Here is a 19771-nt window from a genome sequence, read left to right as displayed (position 1 = left end):
GCCAGTGGAGGTGGTGATGGCGAACCCTGCCCCCACTGGCGTCACATGGGCCTGAAAGCACGGACTAGGAGGGTTTTGAGGCGGAGGCTGCGGGGGAAGGTGTGGACTGACCTCGCCACTGCCCCCAACCGCCCGTATGGCGGTTCCCACGGCCGCCACCGCGTTGGGTATTGCCCTGCGGTGCGTGGCTGGTGGCACGTGTGGGCGCACCCCTTCCGTGGCCACGAAAGGAGTGAAAGGCAGCCGATTGCTGGCGCTGGCCCGAGAGGCCCAAGGACTTGGCCGTAGCCCTGGAGTCCTTAAAGCGCTCAAGCGCATGGTCTGCCTTGTCGCCAAAGAGGCGACGGCCATCGAACGGCATGTCCATGAGCGTGCTCTGAACATCTGCCGAGAAGTTGGCGGACCTCAGCCAGGCGTGGCGTCTGACCGCCACCGTCGTTGCCATCGCTCTACCCAGCGAGTCAGTGGTATCCTGCCCACACCGGATGGAATACTTGGCTGCATCCCGGCCCTCCACCAGGGCTTGGCCGAGTTTGGCCCGTACCTACAACGGACACTCTGGCAGCACTTCCGCGACCTTATCCCACACAGAGTGGGTGTAACGTCCCAAGAGGCAGGCGGTGTTGGAAGACCGCAGTCCTAGACTAAGGGATGAGAAGATCTTCTTCCCATACTGGTCATACCTCTTGGATTCCCGGTCCGGCGGGGCCGACGGGAATGCGGTCTGGGAATTGGAGGCCTGGATGCCCAGGCTCTCGGGGGTAGGGTGGGAGGACAGGAAACATGGGTCGCCCGGGGCTGGGCGGTGGCGTCTGGCCACGTTCCTATCTACGGGCGAACCCGTAGCGGGCTTGGACCAAGTGCCCAGAAGAACGTCGGTCAAGGCCTCATTAAAGGGCAGCAGAGGCTCGGCCGAGCTTGACTGCGGTTTAAGGACCTCAGTGAGGAGGTTAGTCCTCACGGCCGCGACGGGGAGCTCAAGGCCCAAGGCCTTGGCAGCCCTCATCAGCACCACACTATATGTTGCCCCCTCCTCCGAAGCCACGGTAGGAGGGGAGACAAACCCAGTGTCTGGAGAGGTGTCCAGGCCACTGGCCTCCCCAAGGTCTCCTGTCCAGTCTTCCTGAGACTGACACTCCCTGGTCAGAGGGTCCTCCGACCCCTCCCAGTCCTCTTCATCACCCATCTCCTGAAATTCAGGGTTTTCAACCAATGGGGCCTGTTCATAAAAGTGAAATTCACCAAACGACGCCTGGAGCGGCGCCCAACGGGGCCGTTCCGACGGCTGAACAGGAACGAAGGTAGGACCGGGGCCGGCGCCACCCGAGGACGGCGCCGGAGGCGACACCTGAGGGTCCGATGCCGGGGAGGTCGTCAGATCCACCGGCGACTATCCCGATCCCGAAGGAGGACCAGCGGCGTCCTGCGGCGCCGGGCCCGAAGGCGCCGGCGGCGTAGGAACAACTGAACCCCTCGGCGCCGGCGGGATAATGGGGGCCTGCGGCGCCGGGCCCGAAGGCGTCGGCGGCCGAAGCACCCGACGGCGTCGGGGCCGGAGCCGCCGACCCGCTAGGGCCCCCAGACGGGTCCGCTGGGCCCAAAGGCGCCGCGGAGCCCGTCGGAGGAGAGAGTTTCCTCATGGCCATGAGGAAGCGCTCGATCTCCTCCGGCGTCGCGTTCAGCCCAGGGACCGGAGGGTGTGGAGCTGCACGCGGCGCCCGCGACTCCGACGGAGCCGCGTGGGTGGTGTCACCCGAACCCCCGGCCGCATCGCGCGAGCGTCGGGGGGAGTCCGAGGAGCGATGACGCCGCTTGGACTTCTTGTGCCTCTTACCTGACGACGACTTCGACCCGGAGGAGCGCGGTCTACTCTCGGAGCTGTGGTGGCTCCGAGCCCACGACCTGTCCCTCGACCTCTCACGGCGCGGGGCCGACTGCCGGAGCTGGAGGCGCCTACGGGACCGCTCCCGCCTGGCCTTCGAGGAGAGGGCCCGGCAGTCGGAGCAGGCCTTGTCGTCGTGGTCGATGCCCAAACAGAACAAACAGACGCGCTGAGGATCCGTGACAGACATCAGACGGTCGCAATCGTCACAGTGCTTGAAGCCGGGCATCCCTACGGCACCGTTCGGAGTCGAGAGACTTCGAAAAGCAATCAAAAAGGATCAAAAAAGTTAGTCAAAAATGACTAGGGTTACTGCTTTTTCCAGATCTGCGCTTGCTGGCACGGAAAAAAGAAGAACTGACGTCAGCACGCGGAGGCGGCGTCTAAGTACTCCGACAACGTCATCACGGCGCCCACGACGGACGCGGAGCCGCAGATGACGCCTACCGACGCGCAAGGGTACTGCTACGCAAAAATTTCTGGATCCAGTCTGACGCCTGGGGATATTCTAAGGTAAGGAATCTAATAATAACGTGTCTCTTTCAGATGCTGTATTCATAGTAGTGGCCCTTGAAGGAATCTTACTAAAACAGTGTAATCATGCATTTCAGCCTTACAGATTGCTTTACCTTAAAAGACGTTCGCATTTCTTTTTCTGTTGAATCAACTCTCTCTCCAAATTAGCCTTTTCTTGTTTCATAATGAGCACAGCTGTACTCTGCACAATGCCACTTCCACCTCCACAAGTGAGAATTACACTCGAAGGCTCTGAAGTTTGCTTTTCTACTATAACTAAAAACAGGGAAAAAAAGCCTTTTAATGTGCAGCTTAAATCACCACTTTAGTGATACAAATATGAAACTGGCATGCACTGTGTACCACCGTAGTTAAGACCATACACACAAAGTTTTAGATAGTGCAACAAAACTCACAATTTGATTTTTAAGTTTCACAAACTGAAAACCTCACATCATGAAATAAATATTTTTGGAGTACCTGTCCAATTGCAGAATAGAATGCATATTTCCCCCAAAAAATGCCAAAATAATACAGAAGCATTCACTAAAAGAATAAAAGTTTCTTACCTGTAATCTTTGGTTCTCCAGTATTGTTATCTTTCATAGATACGGATAGATCCATGGGTGGAAGATCTGAAGAACCTGAAAGCAGAGGGGACAGAGTCTGGGTCACTAGCCAGTGACCAGGAAGGCGACAGGAAGATGCCAGCCGATGTCGGGTGCTTTACGGTGAAGGAGGTGAAGCTTGACTATTCAGCCACGAGGTCAAGGAGGAGTCGACGACAATCAGGAACTATAGTTCGAGCTGTCCCATGTTGGATGTAGAGTGCTACAGTGTCGGTATTCGGATTGGACCCAACAAGCCTTGGAAACAGCAACCCACGCAAGATGACAAGATTGGCTTCGGTGCAGACCAGCAAGGTCTGAGGGACTCACCCTTTGGAGGGGAGTCAGGGCACGTCTGGAGTAACCAGGAAAACCCAATAATCAAAGGATTGTCCTTCGTGGGGACCCACCAGTCGACAGACTAGGGATCGCAAAGGCGCCTTGAGCGGAAATGCTGAAAGCGGGCCCACGGAACACTTGTGGAGTGTAGGGCCACAATTTTTGAGGCAAAAGGTGCTCAGGGCTTGGACTACAAGTAGCCCAATGCACAACTTTGGGAAAGCTCGGGAAGTCGATGCACTAGCAACTGTGCAGGATGTCCAGGAGTTCCGGTCCCACGTCTCTTGTGATAGCTACAGGTCTCAGCTTTGCTGGGGACTCGTGTCAGCCTCGGAGATGTCTGGAAGTCTGTGTCCTGTGTCGCAGATTCTTCGGGATCCGTCGGGAGCCTTGAAAATGCAGACCGGCAAGATGCTTCTTTGCTGCCTGTTTGAACAGGGGAGTCACTCCTTGACCCCAAGGGAAATTTCTTCCTTCTCCCAGTCGATATGAAATGTCGAAGGTCCAAGATTTATGTTTCAGAGTTTCGCCCAGGGTAATCTAAAGTCTCAGTGACTGGTTTCCCATACTTATACTAAGTTTATTGGTTGGACTAACTTTAGGGTCCCACCTATGGGATGACCTGGGAGGGGGTGGTTACACCCCTTCCCCTTTTTCCAGTTTCGTGCCAGAGCTGGGCTGAGGGCCCCATCAACCGGTTTGAACTGGGATATGCATAGTGTAGGAGAGTGGGGTCTGCAATCCTATGGTTGTAGGAGAGTGGGGTCTGCAATCCTATGGTTGTAGGAGAGTGGGGTCTGCAATCCTATGGTCACCCCAGATTTTTGCATTTTGCTTCACTGGTTTACGACTTTCCCTGGCTGTGGGCCTGCTAATCAGACCCACAGCCTAGCTGTTCTCTGTCTAAATTGACAACCATGTACTTTAGGTACATTTACCAATTGGTACTGGGCCACCTTATCAGTCCCTGTACCCAGGGCCTAGGTGTACCCAGGGCCTACCAGGGGCTGAAGCATGTATTATGCCACCCCTGGCTGGCCATCTAAATCTGACACAACTGGCTGCACGACAGCTGGGGCAAGGTGGTGTAAACACCCTTTGCTGTAGATATAGTATACCTATATCTAAACCTAAAATGGACACATATATTCCTATCAGTCACTCCTATGGAAGGCCTTATCAATCCTGAAGGCAGAGTGCTTGGAATTATGTGAGATGGTGCTCTGGCATGAGCTGAGCCCGTTTGCAGCTTGCGGAACCAAGTCCTAATAGCTGTTCCATGATAACGCTATACCATATACTCTTAAGTGCATTATCAACCTCGCGGTTAAATGCTAACTCTGGTATAACATTATCAAAACATGTTGAGTAAGGTGTCATACGATTTGGAATACTACCCCCTCGCCAATTCTGGCGACGGGGGTAGCATTCCACCCGTCTAGAGGGACACGACATGTATGTAACTGTGAACCCTTGTCAAAGTTAACTCGAGCCTCAGCATCACAAAATGGATGCTGCCACCACAGACACAAGTCTGACCTCCTGCTGCTGGGAGTCCTTCCAGCGAGGATGGCTTGGACAAAGGGTTTCCTGACTTGGGAGGTGCTAGCACCACCCCAGACAGGATTTTGTGTATTGAGGTAGGGAGGCCTGAAAGGAATGAGAAATGCCTGGGGCACACAAGGTGCCCTGTGCATACACCGGTTCAAACCAGTTGCTGGGGCATCCCAGCCCCAGCTCTGGCGGGAAACCGGACAAAGGATAGGGGGTGTAACCACCCCCCTTCCTGGTCCCACCCAGGGGAGGGACCTAGTCAGTAGTGCAGCCCCCTTTAGGAGAATAAAGGTAGGAGCTGTTCCCATTCCAAATTAGATTATCCTGACCTATTCAACAAGAAGAAGCTCTGGCCTTCGACGTTCTGCTCCACAGAAGACTGAAGAATCTCCCTTGTGGACAAGGAGTGTCCACCCTGCAACTGCAGGCACCATCAGGCGTCCAGCGGCTTCACTTTGTCGTCTTCCCTCGAGGATCCAGACTTCAGAGCCCGACGAGACCCGGATTCCCAGACCTCTCCGACCTCTACCGCCATCTGCAGCAAAGCGGAGACCCGTGGGTGCGACGAGACACGTGGGACCGGCCATCTTGAATGAACCTGCACTTCGCTTCCAGCACGACTCCCGAGGTAAACTCGACCAAGTGCTTTGGGGACTGAGAAGCCCCAGCCCCGAGCAGCCCCTGCACCGAAGATCAGTCCTCCAGCGTCCACGAGATCTGCGTGGGGCCCTTCTGCTTGGTTGCTGCTCGACGCGTTGTCTGGTCACTTGCCGGCTGGCTAGTGGCCTCCTAGACGACGAACCTTTGAATTTTCACTGCTGATCTGGTTGCTCCAGATTGGCCCTTGCTCCCTTCCAAAAGAGGGGCACCCCGGACTCTCCTAGTCCGCACCAGACGCTTTCTTCACTCACCGAGTGAGTTGCCTTTGCCAAGGCCTGTTGCCTCCAATCCCGGATCCAACACCGCCGACAGCGAGAGCCTGCGTGGGACAGCTCGTGCCTCCATCCTGGTCGTCGAAGACACCTCCTGGTCCACGTGGCTGCAGAGTCAAGCGTCCACTCTTCACCTGATCGCGACGACGACATCTGGTTCCTTCCTGGTTCCACTCCAGTCACTGGCTAGTGACTGTGAACATTGTCCCCTCTGCTTTCAGGTCTCCTTCTTCAACAATCCACCCTTGGATTGCACCGGACATCTTCCTCCTGGTCGCCTGCAGCATCTTTTCTTTCAGGCTCCATTGACTTCAACGCGAGAACCCGACGCACTTTGACACCTATGCACCCGCGGCCCGTGGGTGAGGTAACAAGAGCATTTCGGTGCTCAAGGGTAGTTTAACTGTCCTAGTGTCCAGTTTCACAGTCGTTTTAGTCCTACCTAGTCAGGATTGTCCGTACTCACCTTTAACTTGAACTGTACTGTCCATAGACGTTGTTCCGCATCTCGCGTATGAGTTCACACTCTGCACACGCGTTCCGTGGGCCTCCTATTACTTACCTGAAGTTAGTATAGCGTGGTCCCATCGATCCTACAACCTCTGGACAGCTCCATTTCTTTTATCAACTTTCACATTCCACTTACTTAGTATATGGTTTGTCGTGCCCCTAGGGCGCCATTGTAATTTTGTGCGACTTGTAGTAATTTTCGTAAGAGATTGTCATGTGCTTAGCCCTCTGACCTCATAAAGAGTTCAGAGGTGTTGTTATTAATAAATATACTGTTTATTTTCATAACAACCTGTGTGGTGTCCTTTCATCTGGTATTCAAGGGGTTATATTGTGGTAAAACAGCTGGCTTCACATGCCAAAAGAGTTTAGCCTAAGACTGCTTTGTCCATGCTACCATTAGGATAGCTGGTCTATATGGTTTACTTACAACCAATCACCATAAGGGTTGTTTGGACTGATACAAGGTGATCACTAGAACTAGTGAGCATCATATATCAGGCCAACTTCTCACACATAGGACACCTTGTGAGCCACAGGCAGTGTCTGAAAATCATTCACTGAATGCAACCCACCCTGCCCCAATACACTAAAGCCTGTCTGGGGAGGTGCTGGTACCTCCCTGGACAGGAGACCTATTGTCCAGGCCTCCCCTGACGGAGTTTCGTCCAGCAGCAGGAGGTCAGACTCGAGTCTGTGGCAGCAGCATCCATTTTGAGGTGCTTAGGTTCTTTTAAAGATTTAGCGGGTAAGAAAGTGTGTACATGTTGTAGGAGAGTGGGGTCGGCAATCCTATGGTCACCCCAGATTTTTGCTTCAGTGGTTTACGACTTTCCCTGGCTGTGGGCCTGCTAATCAGACCCACAGCCTAGCCGTTCTCTCTCTAATTTGACAACCATGTACTTTAGGTGCATTTACCAATTGGTACTGGACCACCTTATCAGTCCCTGTACAGTATACCTTAGGTATCCAGGGCATAGGTGTACCCAAGGCCTACCAGGGGCTGAAGCATGTATTATGCCACCCCTGGCTGGCCATCTAAAACTGACACAACTGGCTGCACGACAGCTGGGGCAAGGTGGTGTAAACACCCTTTGCTGTAGATATAGTATACCTATATCTAACCCTAAAATGGACACATATATTCCTATCAGTCCTATATGGCAGGCCTTATCAATCCTGAAGGCAGAGTGCTTGGAATTATGTGAGATGGTGCTCTGGCATGAGCTGAGCCCGTCTGCAGCTTGCGGAACCAAGTCCTAATAGCTGTTCCATGATAACACTATACCATATACTCTTAAGTGCATTATAACCCTCGCGGTTAAATGCTAACTCTGGTATAACATTATCAAAACATGTCGAGAAAGTTGTCATACGAATTGGAATACTACCCAATTCTGGCGACGGGGGTAGCATTCCACCCTTCTAGAGGGACACAACATGTATGTAACTGTGAACCCCGGTTAAAGTTAACTCGAGCCTTGGCATCACAAAATGGATGCTGCCACCACAGACACAAGTCTGACCTCCTGCTGCTGGGAGTCCTTCCAGCGAGGGAGGCTTGGACAAAGGGTTTCCTGCCTTGGGAGGTGCTAGCACCACCCCAGACAGGATTTTGTGTATTGGGTAGGATATGCCTGAAAAGAATGAGACATGCCTGGGGCACACAAGGTGCCCTGTGCATACACCGGTTCAAACCAGTTGCTGGGGCACTCCAGCCCCAGCTCTGGTGGCAAACAGGACAAAGGATAGGGGGTGTAACCACCCCCCTTCCTGGTCCCACCCAGGGGAGGGACCTAGACGTAGTGCAGCCCCCTTTAGCTGAATAAAGGTAGGAGCTGGTCCCATTCCCAGTTAGATTAATCTTGACAACTCCCACGAAGAACTCTTGACCTTCGACCTCCTGAACATCAGAAGACTGAAGAATCTCCCCTATGGTCAGGGAGTGACCATCCTGCTTCGCAGGCACCATCAAGCTCCTGTGCGGTGTGCTGCAAGTCCTTCCTTCCCGGAATCCGACGACCCAGCTCAACGAGACCCGGACCTCCAGACCCCTCTGACCTCTACCCACATCCACAGCACAGCTGGGACCCGTGGGTGCGACGAGCAACGTGGAGACGGCCATCTTGAAGAAACCTGCACAGTGCTTCCAGCACGACCCCCGAGTAAGTGCATTGGGGACTGAAGCCCCACACCGACGCAGCACCTGCATCAAAGACCAGCCCCCCAGCCTCCACGAGATCTGCGTGGGGCCCTTTTGCCTGGTTGCTGCTTTTCCTGTTTGGTCACTTTCAGGCTGGCTTGTGACCTCTGAGACGACGACCCGAAGATTTCGACCCTGCTAGTCTGGTCCCCCTGACTGGCCCTGGCTTCCTTGTGAAAGAGAAGCACCCGGGACCCTCCTGGTCCGCACCAGACGCCATCTTTGTTCCACCGCGTGGCTTGCATTAGCCAAGGCCTGTTGACCAGATCGACGATCCAACACCGCCATCAGCAGCAGACTACGTGGGACAGCTCGTGCCTCCAGCCTGGTCGTGAAGAACAGCTCCTGGTCCGCGCAGCTACAGAGAGAAGCGACCCTTCCTTCACCTGAACGCTGCAACAGCATCTGGTTCCCTCCTGGTTCCAGCACCGTCACTGGCTAGTGACCAAGACTCTGTCCCCTTCCAGGACTTCTCCTTCCTAGTTCCATCCTTGGAACCACCGGACTCCTCCATCTGGCTGCCTGCCAGCAACTCCTTGTTTCAGGCATCACCGGGATCAACGCAGCAAACCCGACACCACTTCAGCCCTATGCACCCGCAGCCTGTGGGTTAGGTAACTAAAGCTTCTAGGTGCTGAAGTCAGTGTTCACTATCCTAGTGTCCAGGTCCACTGTTGTTTTCCCTCCATCCAGCCGGGTACGTCCGGAATCCGTAACTTTGTAAACTGTAGCATCCATAGACGTTGGTACGCATCTCGCCTGAGAGTTCCCACTCTGCACGTGAGTCCCGTGGGCCTCCTGCTCCGTACTTACCTAGTTCATAGCGTAGTCCCAGCGATCCTCCAGCCTCTGGATCTTCTTACAGTACTTTCCTTCCTCGCATTCCATTGTTTTTAGTATATGGTTTGTCGGCCCCTAAGGCACACGTGTAAATATGGTGCAAACTCTTATTTCTTTCGTAGTATTGTCATGTGCTTAGCCCTCTGATCTCATAAAGAGTTCAGAGGTGTTTGTTAGTAATAAATATATTGTTTATTTTCATAACAACCTGTGTGGTGTCCTTTCATCTGGTATTCAAGGGGTTATATTGTGGTAAAACAGCTGGCTTCACATGCCAAAAGAGTTTAGCCTAAGACTGCTTTGTCCATGCTACCATTAGGATAGCTGGTCTATAAAGGTTGACTTACAACCAATCACCATAAGGGTTGTTTGGACTGATACAAGCTGGTCACTAGAACTAGTGAACATCATATATCAGGCCAACTTCTCACAGAGAACAGCTGGGCTGCGGGTCTGATTAGCAGGCCCACAGCTACACTAAAGTCGAAAAACCAGAGAATCACAGCAAAAAGTGGGGGTGACCATAGGAAGCAGACCCTACTCTCTTACAATCAGCATCTTGAACGTCTCCTGCCGAAGGAAGCCGTGGACGCTCCGTAGGTCCAAGATACGGCATAGGCCTCCTTTGCCCTTCTTGGGTACCAGAAAGTAGTGGAAATAGCAACCACGTCATACTTCTGGCCCAGGAACGCGCTCGATGGCCCCCTTGGCCAAGAGGGCCGTAACTTCCTCCTGAAGATGTTGCAAGTGATCCCCCGACATGCGGTGGTACTCCGGTGGCATGGCTGGAGGGGTCGCCTCGAAGGGGAGGGAGTAGCCCCTTCGGACGATTTGTAGCACCCACCTGTCCGATGTGATGGTATGCCAGTGGAGGAGGTGATGGCGAACCCTGCTCCCCACCGGAGTCGAATGGGCCTAAAAGCTCGGACTAGAAGGACTTTGAGGCAGATGATGCAGGGGCGGATGTGGACTGACCTTGCCGTTGTCTCCTGGCAGCGCCACGGCGGTTACCATGTCCGTGACTGCGTTGAGGTTGGTTCTGCGGCCTGTGGCTAGCTGGACGTGTCGGGCGCCCCTTCCTTGGCCACGAAAGGGGTGAAAGACGGAAATTTGCTGGCGTTGCCCGAGGCCCAAGGACTTGGCCGCAGCCCTGGAGTCCTTGAGACGCTCCAGCGCACTGTCCGCCTTGTCGCCAAAGAGGAGACGGCCATCAAAAGGCATGTCCATAAGGGTGGCTTGGACATCCCCCGATAATTTGGCGGACCTCAGCCAGCCGTTGCGGCGAACCGCCACTGTCGTTGCAATCGCCCTACCCAGTGAGTCCATGGCATCAAGTCCACACCGCATAGAATAGCGTGCTGCATCCCGTCTCTCTGCTAGGGCAAGCTTTGCCTGGACCTCCACCGGGCACTGCAGCAGCACTTACGCAAACGTATCCCATAAAGAGAGGGTGTAACGGCCCAAAAGGTAAGCGGTGTTGACAGACCGCAACCCCAAACTCAGGGAGAACAGTTTCTTCCCAAACTGATCGTACCTTTTGGATTCCCGAACCGGAGGAGCGGTCGGGAATGTGGTCTGGGAGGTAGAGGCCTGGATCACCAGGCTCTTGGGTGGGGTGAACGGACAGGAAGCTGGGGTCGCCTGGAGTCAGGCAGTGGCGTCGGGCCACGTTTCGATCCACAGGGAGGCCTGTGGAGGGCTTGGACCAGGTGCCCACCAGAACATCAGTGAGGGCTTCGTTAAACGGCAGGAGAGGCTCCGCGGAGCTTGCCTGCGGTTTGAGCACCTCAGTGAGGAGGTTAGTCCTCACGGCCGCGACAGGGAGCTCAAGAGCCAAGGCCTTGGCTGCCCTAGTCAACACCACGCTGTAAGCAGCCCCCTCGTCCGTAGCCACGGTAGGAGGGGAAGTCAAATCCAGTGTCAGGCGAAGTGTTCAGACCACTGGCCTCCCCCAGCTCGTCTGCCCAGTCCTGGCTCAACTGGCACTGCAGTGCCAGAGGGTCCTCAGACCCCTCCCAGTTCTCCTCATCATCCATCTCCTGACAGTCAGGAAAAAATTATGGAGCCGGGTCGTCGGTGAAGGGATCACCAATCGACAACTAAGACGGCGCCGGGTCGACGCCGGATCCGGATCGGGGCTGGAACCGGGGACGACGTTGTCCGGGGACGGCGTCGGGGGCGACACCCTTGGTGACGGCGCCAGCGGAGGGGTCGTAAGGTCGACTGGCGTAGTCACGGATCCAGGCCTGGATCCTGAGGAGCCCTGCGGCGTCAGGTCCGGAGTCGTCGACGGGGCCGAAGCACCCGATGGCGCCGGGGCCGGAGCCGCTGGCCCGCTAGGGCTCCCAGATGGACCCGCGGGCCAGAAGGCGCCTCAGCAGGTTCCGACAGAGGGAAGTGCGATCTCATGGCCGTGAGGAAAGCACTAATCTCCTCCGGGGGGAGTCGGAAGCGTGATGACGCTTCTTCGACTTCTTTTTAGCGTGCCTCGACTTACCTGAGGATTTGGAGCCCGACAAGTGGTGTTGACTCGTTGAGCGGCGATGTCTGCGGCCCCGTGACTGGTCCCTCGACCTCCTCCTGGACCGGGACCTCGAGCGGCACGAAAGAACAAGTTACTTACCTTCGGTAACGATATATCTGTAAGAAACAGTAGTTAGTATTAGATTCCTTACCTTAGAATATCCCCAGGCGTCAGTCTGGATCCGGAAACTTTTGCATAGCAGTACCCCTGCGCGTCGGTAGGCGTCGTCTGCAGGCGTCCCCTGCGGCTCCGCGTCGTTGGCGTCGTGCGCCGTGATGACGTCGCTGGAGTATATAGACGCCGCCTCCGCGCGCTGACGTCAGTTCTTTGCACACAGCTTTTCCGCGCCAGAACACGCAGAGCCATGTGAGAACCAACACTGGTGCCATTTGAAAACTAGGGCCCTGAAAGGGATGTCCTTAACCCTAGGTATCAGTTCGCAGAACGGGGAGGATGGGAGGGGCGGTAAGGAATCTAATACTAACTACTGTTTCTTACAGATATATCGTTACCGAAGGTAAGTAACTTGTTCATCTGAAAGAAACAGGTTAGTATTAGATTCCTTACCTTAGAATAGATACCCCAGCAATACCAACCCCGGTGGTGGGTCTGCGAACCAATACAACCTACACCAGAAAGTCCTGGAGGACCGAACGGCCAAAGAAGCCATCCCTCCGGACTTGACTGTCCAGGCAGTAGTGCCTCGCAAAGGTGTGCAGCGAGGCCCACGTGGCCGCCTGGCAAATGTCCTGCAAAGGGACTCCCCGGCCCAGGGCAGTAGTAGCCGCCGTGGCCCGAGTGGAATGGGCCCTCAGCCCAACAGGAGGCTCCTTCCGAGCCAAAGAGTAGCATGCTTTGATGCACAGGACGACCCACCGAGAGATGGTCCGTTTCTCTACCGCCCTTCCCTTCTTCTCACCCACGTAGCCAACAAACAGTTGGTCATCCACCCGGAACTGGCGTGTGCGATCCATATAGAATGAAAGCGCACGTTTTGGGTCCAGACGATGGAGCCGCTCTTCATCCTTTGAAGGATGCGGAGGCGGGAAGAAGGAGGGCAAGGTGATGGACTGCCCAATGTGAAAAGCAGAGACTACCTTGGGCAGGAAAGAAGGTCTAGTCCGAAGAACCACCTTATCAGGATGAACAGACAAGAAAGGAGGTTGAATAGAAAGAGCCTGGAGCTCACTCACTCTCCTGGCAGAGGTGATGGCTACCAGGAAGGCCGTCTTTAAGGTGAGAAGACGGAGAGGACAGGAATGAAGGGGCTCAAAGGGAGCGCACATCAGGAAAGTCAAAACTAGGTTCAAGTCCCACTGAGGCATCACGAACGGAGTTGGAGGATACATGTGCGTGATGCCCTTCAAGAATCTTAACACAATAGGGGACTTGAACAAAGATGGCTGATCAGGTAGCCTCAAGAAGGCGGAAAGGGCAGAAAGATAGCCCTTGATAGTGCCCAGAGCAGAGCCCTGCTGGGCAAGGGAAAGGAGGAAGAGGAGAACCTCAGACAGAGGGGCAGAAAGGGGATCCACAGCCTTTGCTGTGCACCATGCCACAAATCTGTTCCACCGGCAGGCGTATACCGACTTTGTGGAGGGATGCCTGGCTGCCAGAATGACATCACAGACTTCAGGAGGCAAGTCAAATGGCCTCAACTGTCGCCGCTCAATCTCCACGCATGGAGGTGGAGACTGGACAGGTTCGGGTGGAGGACCGTCCCCTGCTGCTGCGACAGAAGGTCCTCCTGAAGGGGCAGGCGGATCGAGGGACCGACTGTCATGCTGAGTAGCTCGGGATACCAGTACCTTCGAGCCCAGTCCGGAGCCACAAGGATAACTTGGGCCCGGTCGCGCCTGATCTTCTTCAGCACTCTGGGCAGAAGTGGTATAGGCGGAAAGGCGTACAACAGACCGCAACTCCACTCGCGCCGAAAGGCGTCGCCGAGCGAGTGCCGTCTTGGAAACTCCAACGCGCAGAACTGATGACATTGCGCGTTCTCTTCTGTGGCGAATAGATCTAACCAAGGCTCTCCCCATTGCTGAAAGAGGCCTCTCGCCACATCCGAGTTCAGACGCCATTCGTGATCCACCGAGCACCGACGGCTGAGTTCGTCCGCCCTGGCGTTCAGAGAACCTGCCAGGTGTTGAACCGTCAGAGTCACGCCCTGACGTTCCAGCCATTGCCAGAGGCGCAGAGCCTCCTGGCAAAGGGTCCACGACCCCACACCGCCCTGTTTGTTGCAGTACCACATGGCGGTGGTGTTGTCCGTGAACACCTGCACCACACTCCCGTTGACAAAGGGGAGGAATGCCTTCAGTGCCAGGCGAATCGCCCGCAGCTCCAACATGTTGATATGGAGCCGGGATTCCGCCGGAGACCAGAGGCCTCTGATCTCCGCCTCTCCCAAGTGGCCACCCCAGCCTTGGAGGGACGCGTCCGTCACAACCACGTGCTCCGGTTGGGGAAGGGAGAGGGATCTGCCCCTGACCCAATCGCGGTCCGTAAGCCACCACTGCAACTGTCTCGCAGTGCCCTCCGAGATCAGGACATGGTCGGATAGGTTGCCCTGATGCTGGGCCCACTGAAACTTCAGGTCCCACTGCAGAGCCCGCATCCGCCACCTGGCGTGATGCACCAGAAGGATGCAGGAGGCCATCAGCCCCAGAAGCCGCAGCGTCAACCTGACCGAAACCCGGGATAACGGCTGAAAGATGGGAATCAGAGCCTGAATATCCCGGACCCGCCGTTCCGGAGGATAAACCCGAAACTGCGCCGAGTCGAGAACCGCTCCGATGAAAAGGAGCTTTTGAGAGGGACACAGGTGTGATTTCGGCACATTGATGGAGAACCCCAGCTCGTGCAGGAGGTCTGCCGTCATCTGAAGGTGGTGGACGACTGTCTGGGGCGAGCCCGCCTTCAACAGCCAGTCGTCGAGGTAGGGGAAGACCGAAACCCCTAACCGGCGCAGATGAGCTGCGACCACCGCCATCACTTTCGTGAACACCCGTGGGGCGCTGGTAAGGCCGAAAGGGAGCACGATAAACTGAAAGTGCTCGTGGCCTACCGTGAACCGCAGGTAACGCCGGTGGGCCGGCAGGACGGGGATGTGAAAATACGCATCCTGCAAGTCCAACGCTACCATCCAGTCTTGTGGGTCTAGAGCAGCCAAGACCTGAGCCAAAGTCAACATCTTGAACTTCTCCTTCCGGAGGAAGCCGTTGACGTTCCGTAGATCCAAGATAGGACGCAGGCCTCCCTTGTCCTTCTTGGGTACCAGAAAGTAGTGGGAGTAGCAACCACACCCTACTTCTGGCCCAGGAACGCGCTCGATGGCCCCCTTGGCCAAGAGGGCCGTAACTTCCTCCTGCAGAAGCGTCAAGTGGTCCCCCGACACACGGTGGTTCTGCGGTGGCATGGCTGGAGGAGTGGACTCGAAGGGGAGGGCATAGCCCCTTCGGACAAGCTGCAGCACCCACCTGTCCGATGTTATCGCGCGCCAGCGGGAGTGGTGATGGCGAACCCTGCCACCCACTGGCGTCACGTGAGCCCGAAAGCTCGGACTAGGAAGGCTTGGATGCAGCAGCGGAGGGAGGCGTGGACTGACCACGCCGCTGGCCTCTACCGCCACCACGGCGGAAACCACAGCCACCACCGCGCTGGGGAGCGTTCTGCGTCGCGTGGCTGGCAGCACGTGTGGGACCTCCCCTCCCCTGGCCACGAAAGGGCCGAAACGAACCCGTCTGCTGGCGCTGGGTCGAAAGACCCAAGGACTTGGCCGTGACCCTGGAGTCCTTGAAGCGCTCCAGCGCGTGGTCCGCTTTGTCACCAAACAGGCGACTGCCATCAAATGGCATGTCCATGAGTGAATTTTGGACGTCTGGCGAGAAGTTGGCAGATCTCAGCCAAGCATGGCGACGAATCGCCACCGTTGTGGACATCGCCCGTCCCAGCGAGTCGGTCGTGTCGAGACCACAACGGATCGAGTACCGCGCCGCATCCCGGCCTTCAACTAAGGCCCGTGTGAGCTTGTCCCGCACCTCCTGGGGACATTGCGGCAGACACTCCTCGACCGTATCCCACAGGGAGTGGGTGTAGCGGCCCAAGAGGCACGCGGTATTACAAGACCGCAGTCCAGCGCTCAAAGAGGAAAAGACCTTTTTCCCAAACTGGTCATACCGCTTTGATTCCCTATCGGGCGGAGCCGACGGAAATGCGGACTGCGAAGTGGAGGCCTGGATCACCAGACTCTCCGGGGAGGGATGGGTGGATAAAAAGGCAGGGTCGTCCGAGCATGGACGGTGACGCCTCGCGACATTCCGGTCAACCGGCGCACCAGAAGCGGGCCTGGACCAGGTGCCCAAAAGGACATCCGACAGGGCCTCATTAAACGGCAGCAGAGGCTCCTGGGGGCATGACTGCGGTTTAAACACTTCGGTCAGAATGTTCGGCTTGACCTTCGCGACGGGGAGCTCAAGGTGCAAGGCCTTGGCAGCCCTCATCAGGACCACCGAATAGGCAGCACCTGCCTCAGGCGCCACAGGGGACGGAGAGACAAACCCAGGGTTGGGCGACTCGTCCAGGCCACTGGCATCACCCAGATCACCTACCCAGTCCACATCATACTGGCAGGCACGGGATAGAGGGTCCTCAGACCCCTCCCAACCCTCTCCATACTCATCGTCATCATACCCATATTCTGGGTCGACGATATAGACGTCGGGGTCAACGGGCCCCATCGGCGTCGAATCCGGCGTCGGCCGACGCCGGTCCGACTCCGCGTCCGGAGTCGGGGAGGAAAGGGGGGTGGCGCCGCGCGGCGTCGGTGCCGGGGACCCGACGCCGGCCGGAGCCGACGGCGGAGTCGCTGCACCACGCGGGGGCGGTACCACGGGTTGGCCCACAGGAACCGACGCCGGAGAGGCCGGGAGACCAGCCGGCGACGAACCAGAGGGAACCAGCGGCGCCGGGGCCGGAGCCGCCGGCGGCGCCGGGGCAGGAGCACCCGAACCGCTCGGGCCCCCAGACAGGACCGACGGGCCCGCAGGCGCCGAAGGCCCCGCCGGAGAAGACCTCGCCCTCATAGCAATGAGGAAGGCCTCGATCTCCTCACGCGACGCGCCTTCCCCAGGGACCGAAGGGTATGGGGTAGACGGCGTCGGCGACCCACGCGGGGCCGCGGGGGTGGGGTCACCCGAGCCCCCGGCCGCATTACGCGGGCGTCGGGGGGAGTCGGGGGTGCGATGGCGACGCCCCGACTTCTTGTGCTTACCTGACGAGCCGGAGGAATGGTGGCGACTCCCGGAGCGCCCATGGCGGCTCCGCGATCGTTCCCTCGACCGCTCCCTCGACCTCTGACCGGACCGGGACCGCTCTCGACGCGGGGCCGACACCCGGAGCTCGAGAAGCTTGCGGGACCGCTCCCGCCTAGCTTTTCCAGTCAAGGCCCGACAGTCGACGCAGGACTCCACGTCGTGGTCCGCGCCCAGACACCGGAGGCAGAGTCGATGGTGGTCGGTGACCGACATCATGCGGTCGCACTCGTCGCAGCTCTTAAACCCAGGCATCCTACCGGCACCGTAGAAAGATTAAGTTTTACAAACACTTGGTCAAAAGACCGGAGTACTGCTCTTCGGATCTGCGCTAACTGGCGCGGAAAAAAGAAGAACTGACGTCAGCGCGCGGAGGCGGCGTCTATATACTCCAGCGACGTCATCACGGCGCACGACGCCGACGACGCGGAGCCGCAGGGGACGCCTGCAGACGACGCCTACCGACGCGCAGGGGTACTGCTACGCAAAAGTTTCCGGATCCAGACTGACGCCTGGGGATATTCTAAGGTAAGGAATCTAATACTAACCTGTTTCTTTCAGATACGTACGTCAGCACGTGACGGCGGCGTCTAAGTGCTCTGACGACATCATCCCGGCGATCAAGACGCCAAAGCTGCAGACGACGCATACCGACGCGCAGGGGTACTGCTACGCAACACTTTCCGGATCCAGTCTGACGCCTGGGGGTATTCTAAGGTAAGGAATCTAACACTAACCTGTTTCTTTCAGATTTTGGTTTATAATGAGGATTATAATGTACTTAAGAGTATATGGTATGGCTATAACCGTTATAAGGAAGGGTTTTCGAAAGCTGCAGAGGGGCTCAGCTCATGCTAGGGCACCCTCTCACACAAAACCAAGCACTCTGCCTTCAGGATAGTCAAGGCCTGCCATAGGAGTGACTTATAGGTTAATATGTGGCTCTATATATAGGTATACTATATCTAAGTAAGGGGTGCTTACACCACCTTACCCAGGCTGCAAGTGCAGACCTGTGGTGTCATTTTGGAAGGCTTCCCAGGGGTGGCATAATACATGCTTCAGCCCCTGGTAGGCCCTTATATACCATATACTAGGGACTCACAAGGGTAACACAGTAACCAATCTGTAGTGTACCTAATGCACAAGTTACTTACCTTCGGTAACGATATATCTGTAAAAAACATTAGTGTTAGATTCCTTACCTTAGAATATCCCCAGGCGTCAGATTGGATCTGAAAAGTTTTCGTCAGCAGTACCCATGGGCGTCGGTCAGGGGCGGATTGGCAAGGCGGGCATTCGGGCATGGGCCGGTGCCTCAGTGGGCCATTTTTTTCTCCCCTGTCCCAGTCCACAGAGACTGGACTAGGAAAAGAAGAGAAAAAAAACCAGCCCACAGAGTGCACGGAGACACAGAAAAAATGAAAGCAGCCTCTCTGTGCGGCCAGACAGCGATTGTCAGCTGTGTGGCCTCTCCTTCACCCCTGCCAAGCAATCAAGCTGAGGCTGGGGAGGGGTGATCGTTTGCAAGAATCGGCCTCCCTGGGGGCCAGGTGTTTCTCAGGCCTTTGAGCCATTTTCACCTCGGCCCCCCTGGGGCCCATGCAGCCCAGAAACGGTGTTAGTCTTAACACCTCGCCCACAGCCCTTCACATTCAGGGCATAGTGGGCGAGGAAGAATGGGTCTTGCTGTGGGGGCCAGGTGATGTTTGGATTTTATTTATTTTATTTATGTGATTTTATATAGCGCGGTCTTTACCCGAAGGTGTCAGAGCACTTCACACTAGGAACAGCAATAATACATGAGGAGAAAAATTACAAGTGGACAAATTACAAAAGCAAACGTTAAGTTACATGAATCAAAAGTGACAATAGTGAGCAACCAAAATACATGAGGTAGCAATCGGTACATTACAGGAGGAAAAGTGATGTGTGCAGGTTACAAAAGCGTACAAAGTACAAGTAGAGGTATAATACTGCAATAAATGGCAGACACTCCAGCACAAGAACAAACGTTACGTAGGCAATGGTGGCACTTGTGCAAGTATCTAAAGCAAACAAAAAGTGAGAGGTAGCATACAGTGTGATACCAGAGAAAAGTGATGTGTGCAAGTTACAAAAGGGTACCATACACAGGTACAAGGGTAATACTACAGTAAATAGTAAACACTCAAACTGCCAGAACACACTGGGAAGGCACTTCCCATGCTCCAGCTTCACCTCAGCCTCCCCCTGGCTACCTGGCTACCTTGGATGACCCAGAAAGCTGTGTTTTGTGCTCCCCTGCCAGGACATTTTCCCGAGGCCTGGAGGGCTGATTAATTTACTAATTGCAGGGGCCTTACCTCTGTTCATGTGCTCCTGAGCTGAAGGTCTGGGGAGGGCTAAGTAGGTTAGTAATAGCAGGGGCTTTGCTGCTTTTCAGGTGCTCCTCTGCTGGAGGGCTGGAATAATTTTGTGACAGAAAGGGGCCTTGCTATTTTTTTTAGTTGCTCAGCATGTAGGCCATTGTCACCTTGGCCCTGTGTCCTGTGCAAGAACATTATCCTCC

General features: G+C 55.8%; 1 protein-coding gene across 1 annotated transcript in view; it reads right to left on the bottom strand.

Annotated features, from left to right (window-relative positions):
- LOC144818836 (uncharacterized) overlaps window positions 1-19771 on the bottom strand; it is a 1999126-nt gene that overhangs the window by 153271 nt on the left and 1826084 nt on the right. Inside the window, 1 exon segment of the mRNA XM_078676624.1 lies at window positions 2512-2674. Coding sequence (XP_078532750.1) covers window positions 2512-2674 — 163 coding nt within the window.

The sequence above is a fragment of the Lissotriton helveticus genome, chromosome 2_1 (assembly GCF_964261635.1).
Source record: "Lissotriton helveticus chromosome 2_1, aLisHel1.1, whole genome shotgun sequence".
In the NCBI taxonomy this organism is placed as follows: domain Eukaryota; kingdom Metazoa; phylum Chordata; class Amphibia; order Caudata; family Salamandridae; genus Lissotriton; species Lissotriton helveticus.
This window is presented reverse-complemented; position numbering and strand designations above follow the sequence as displayed.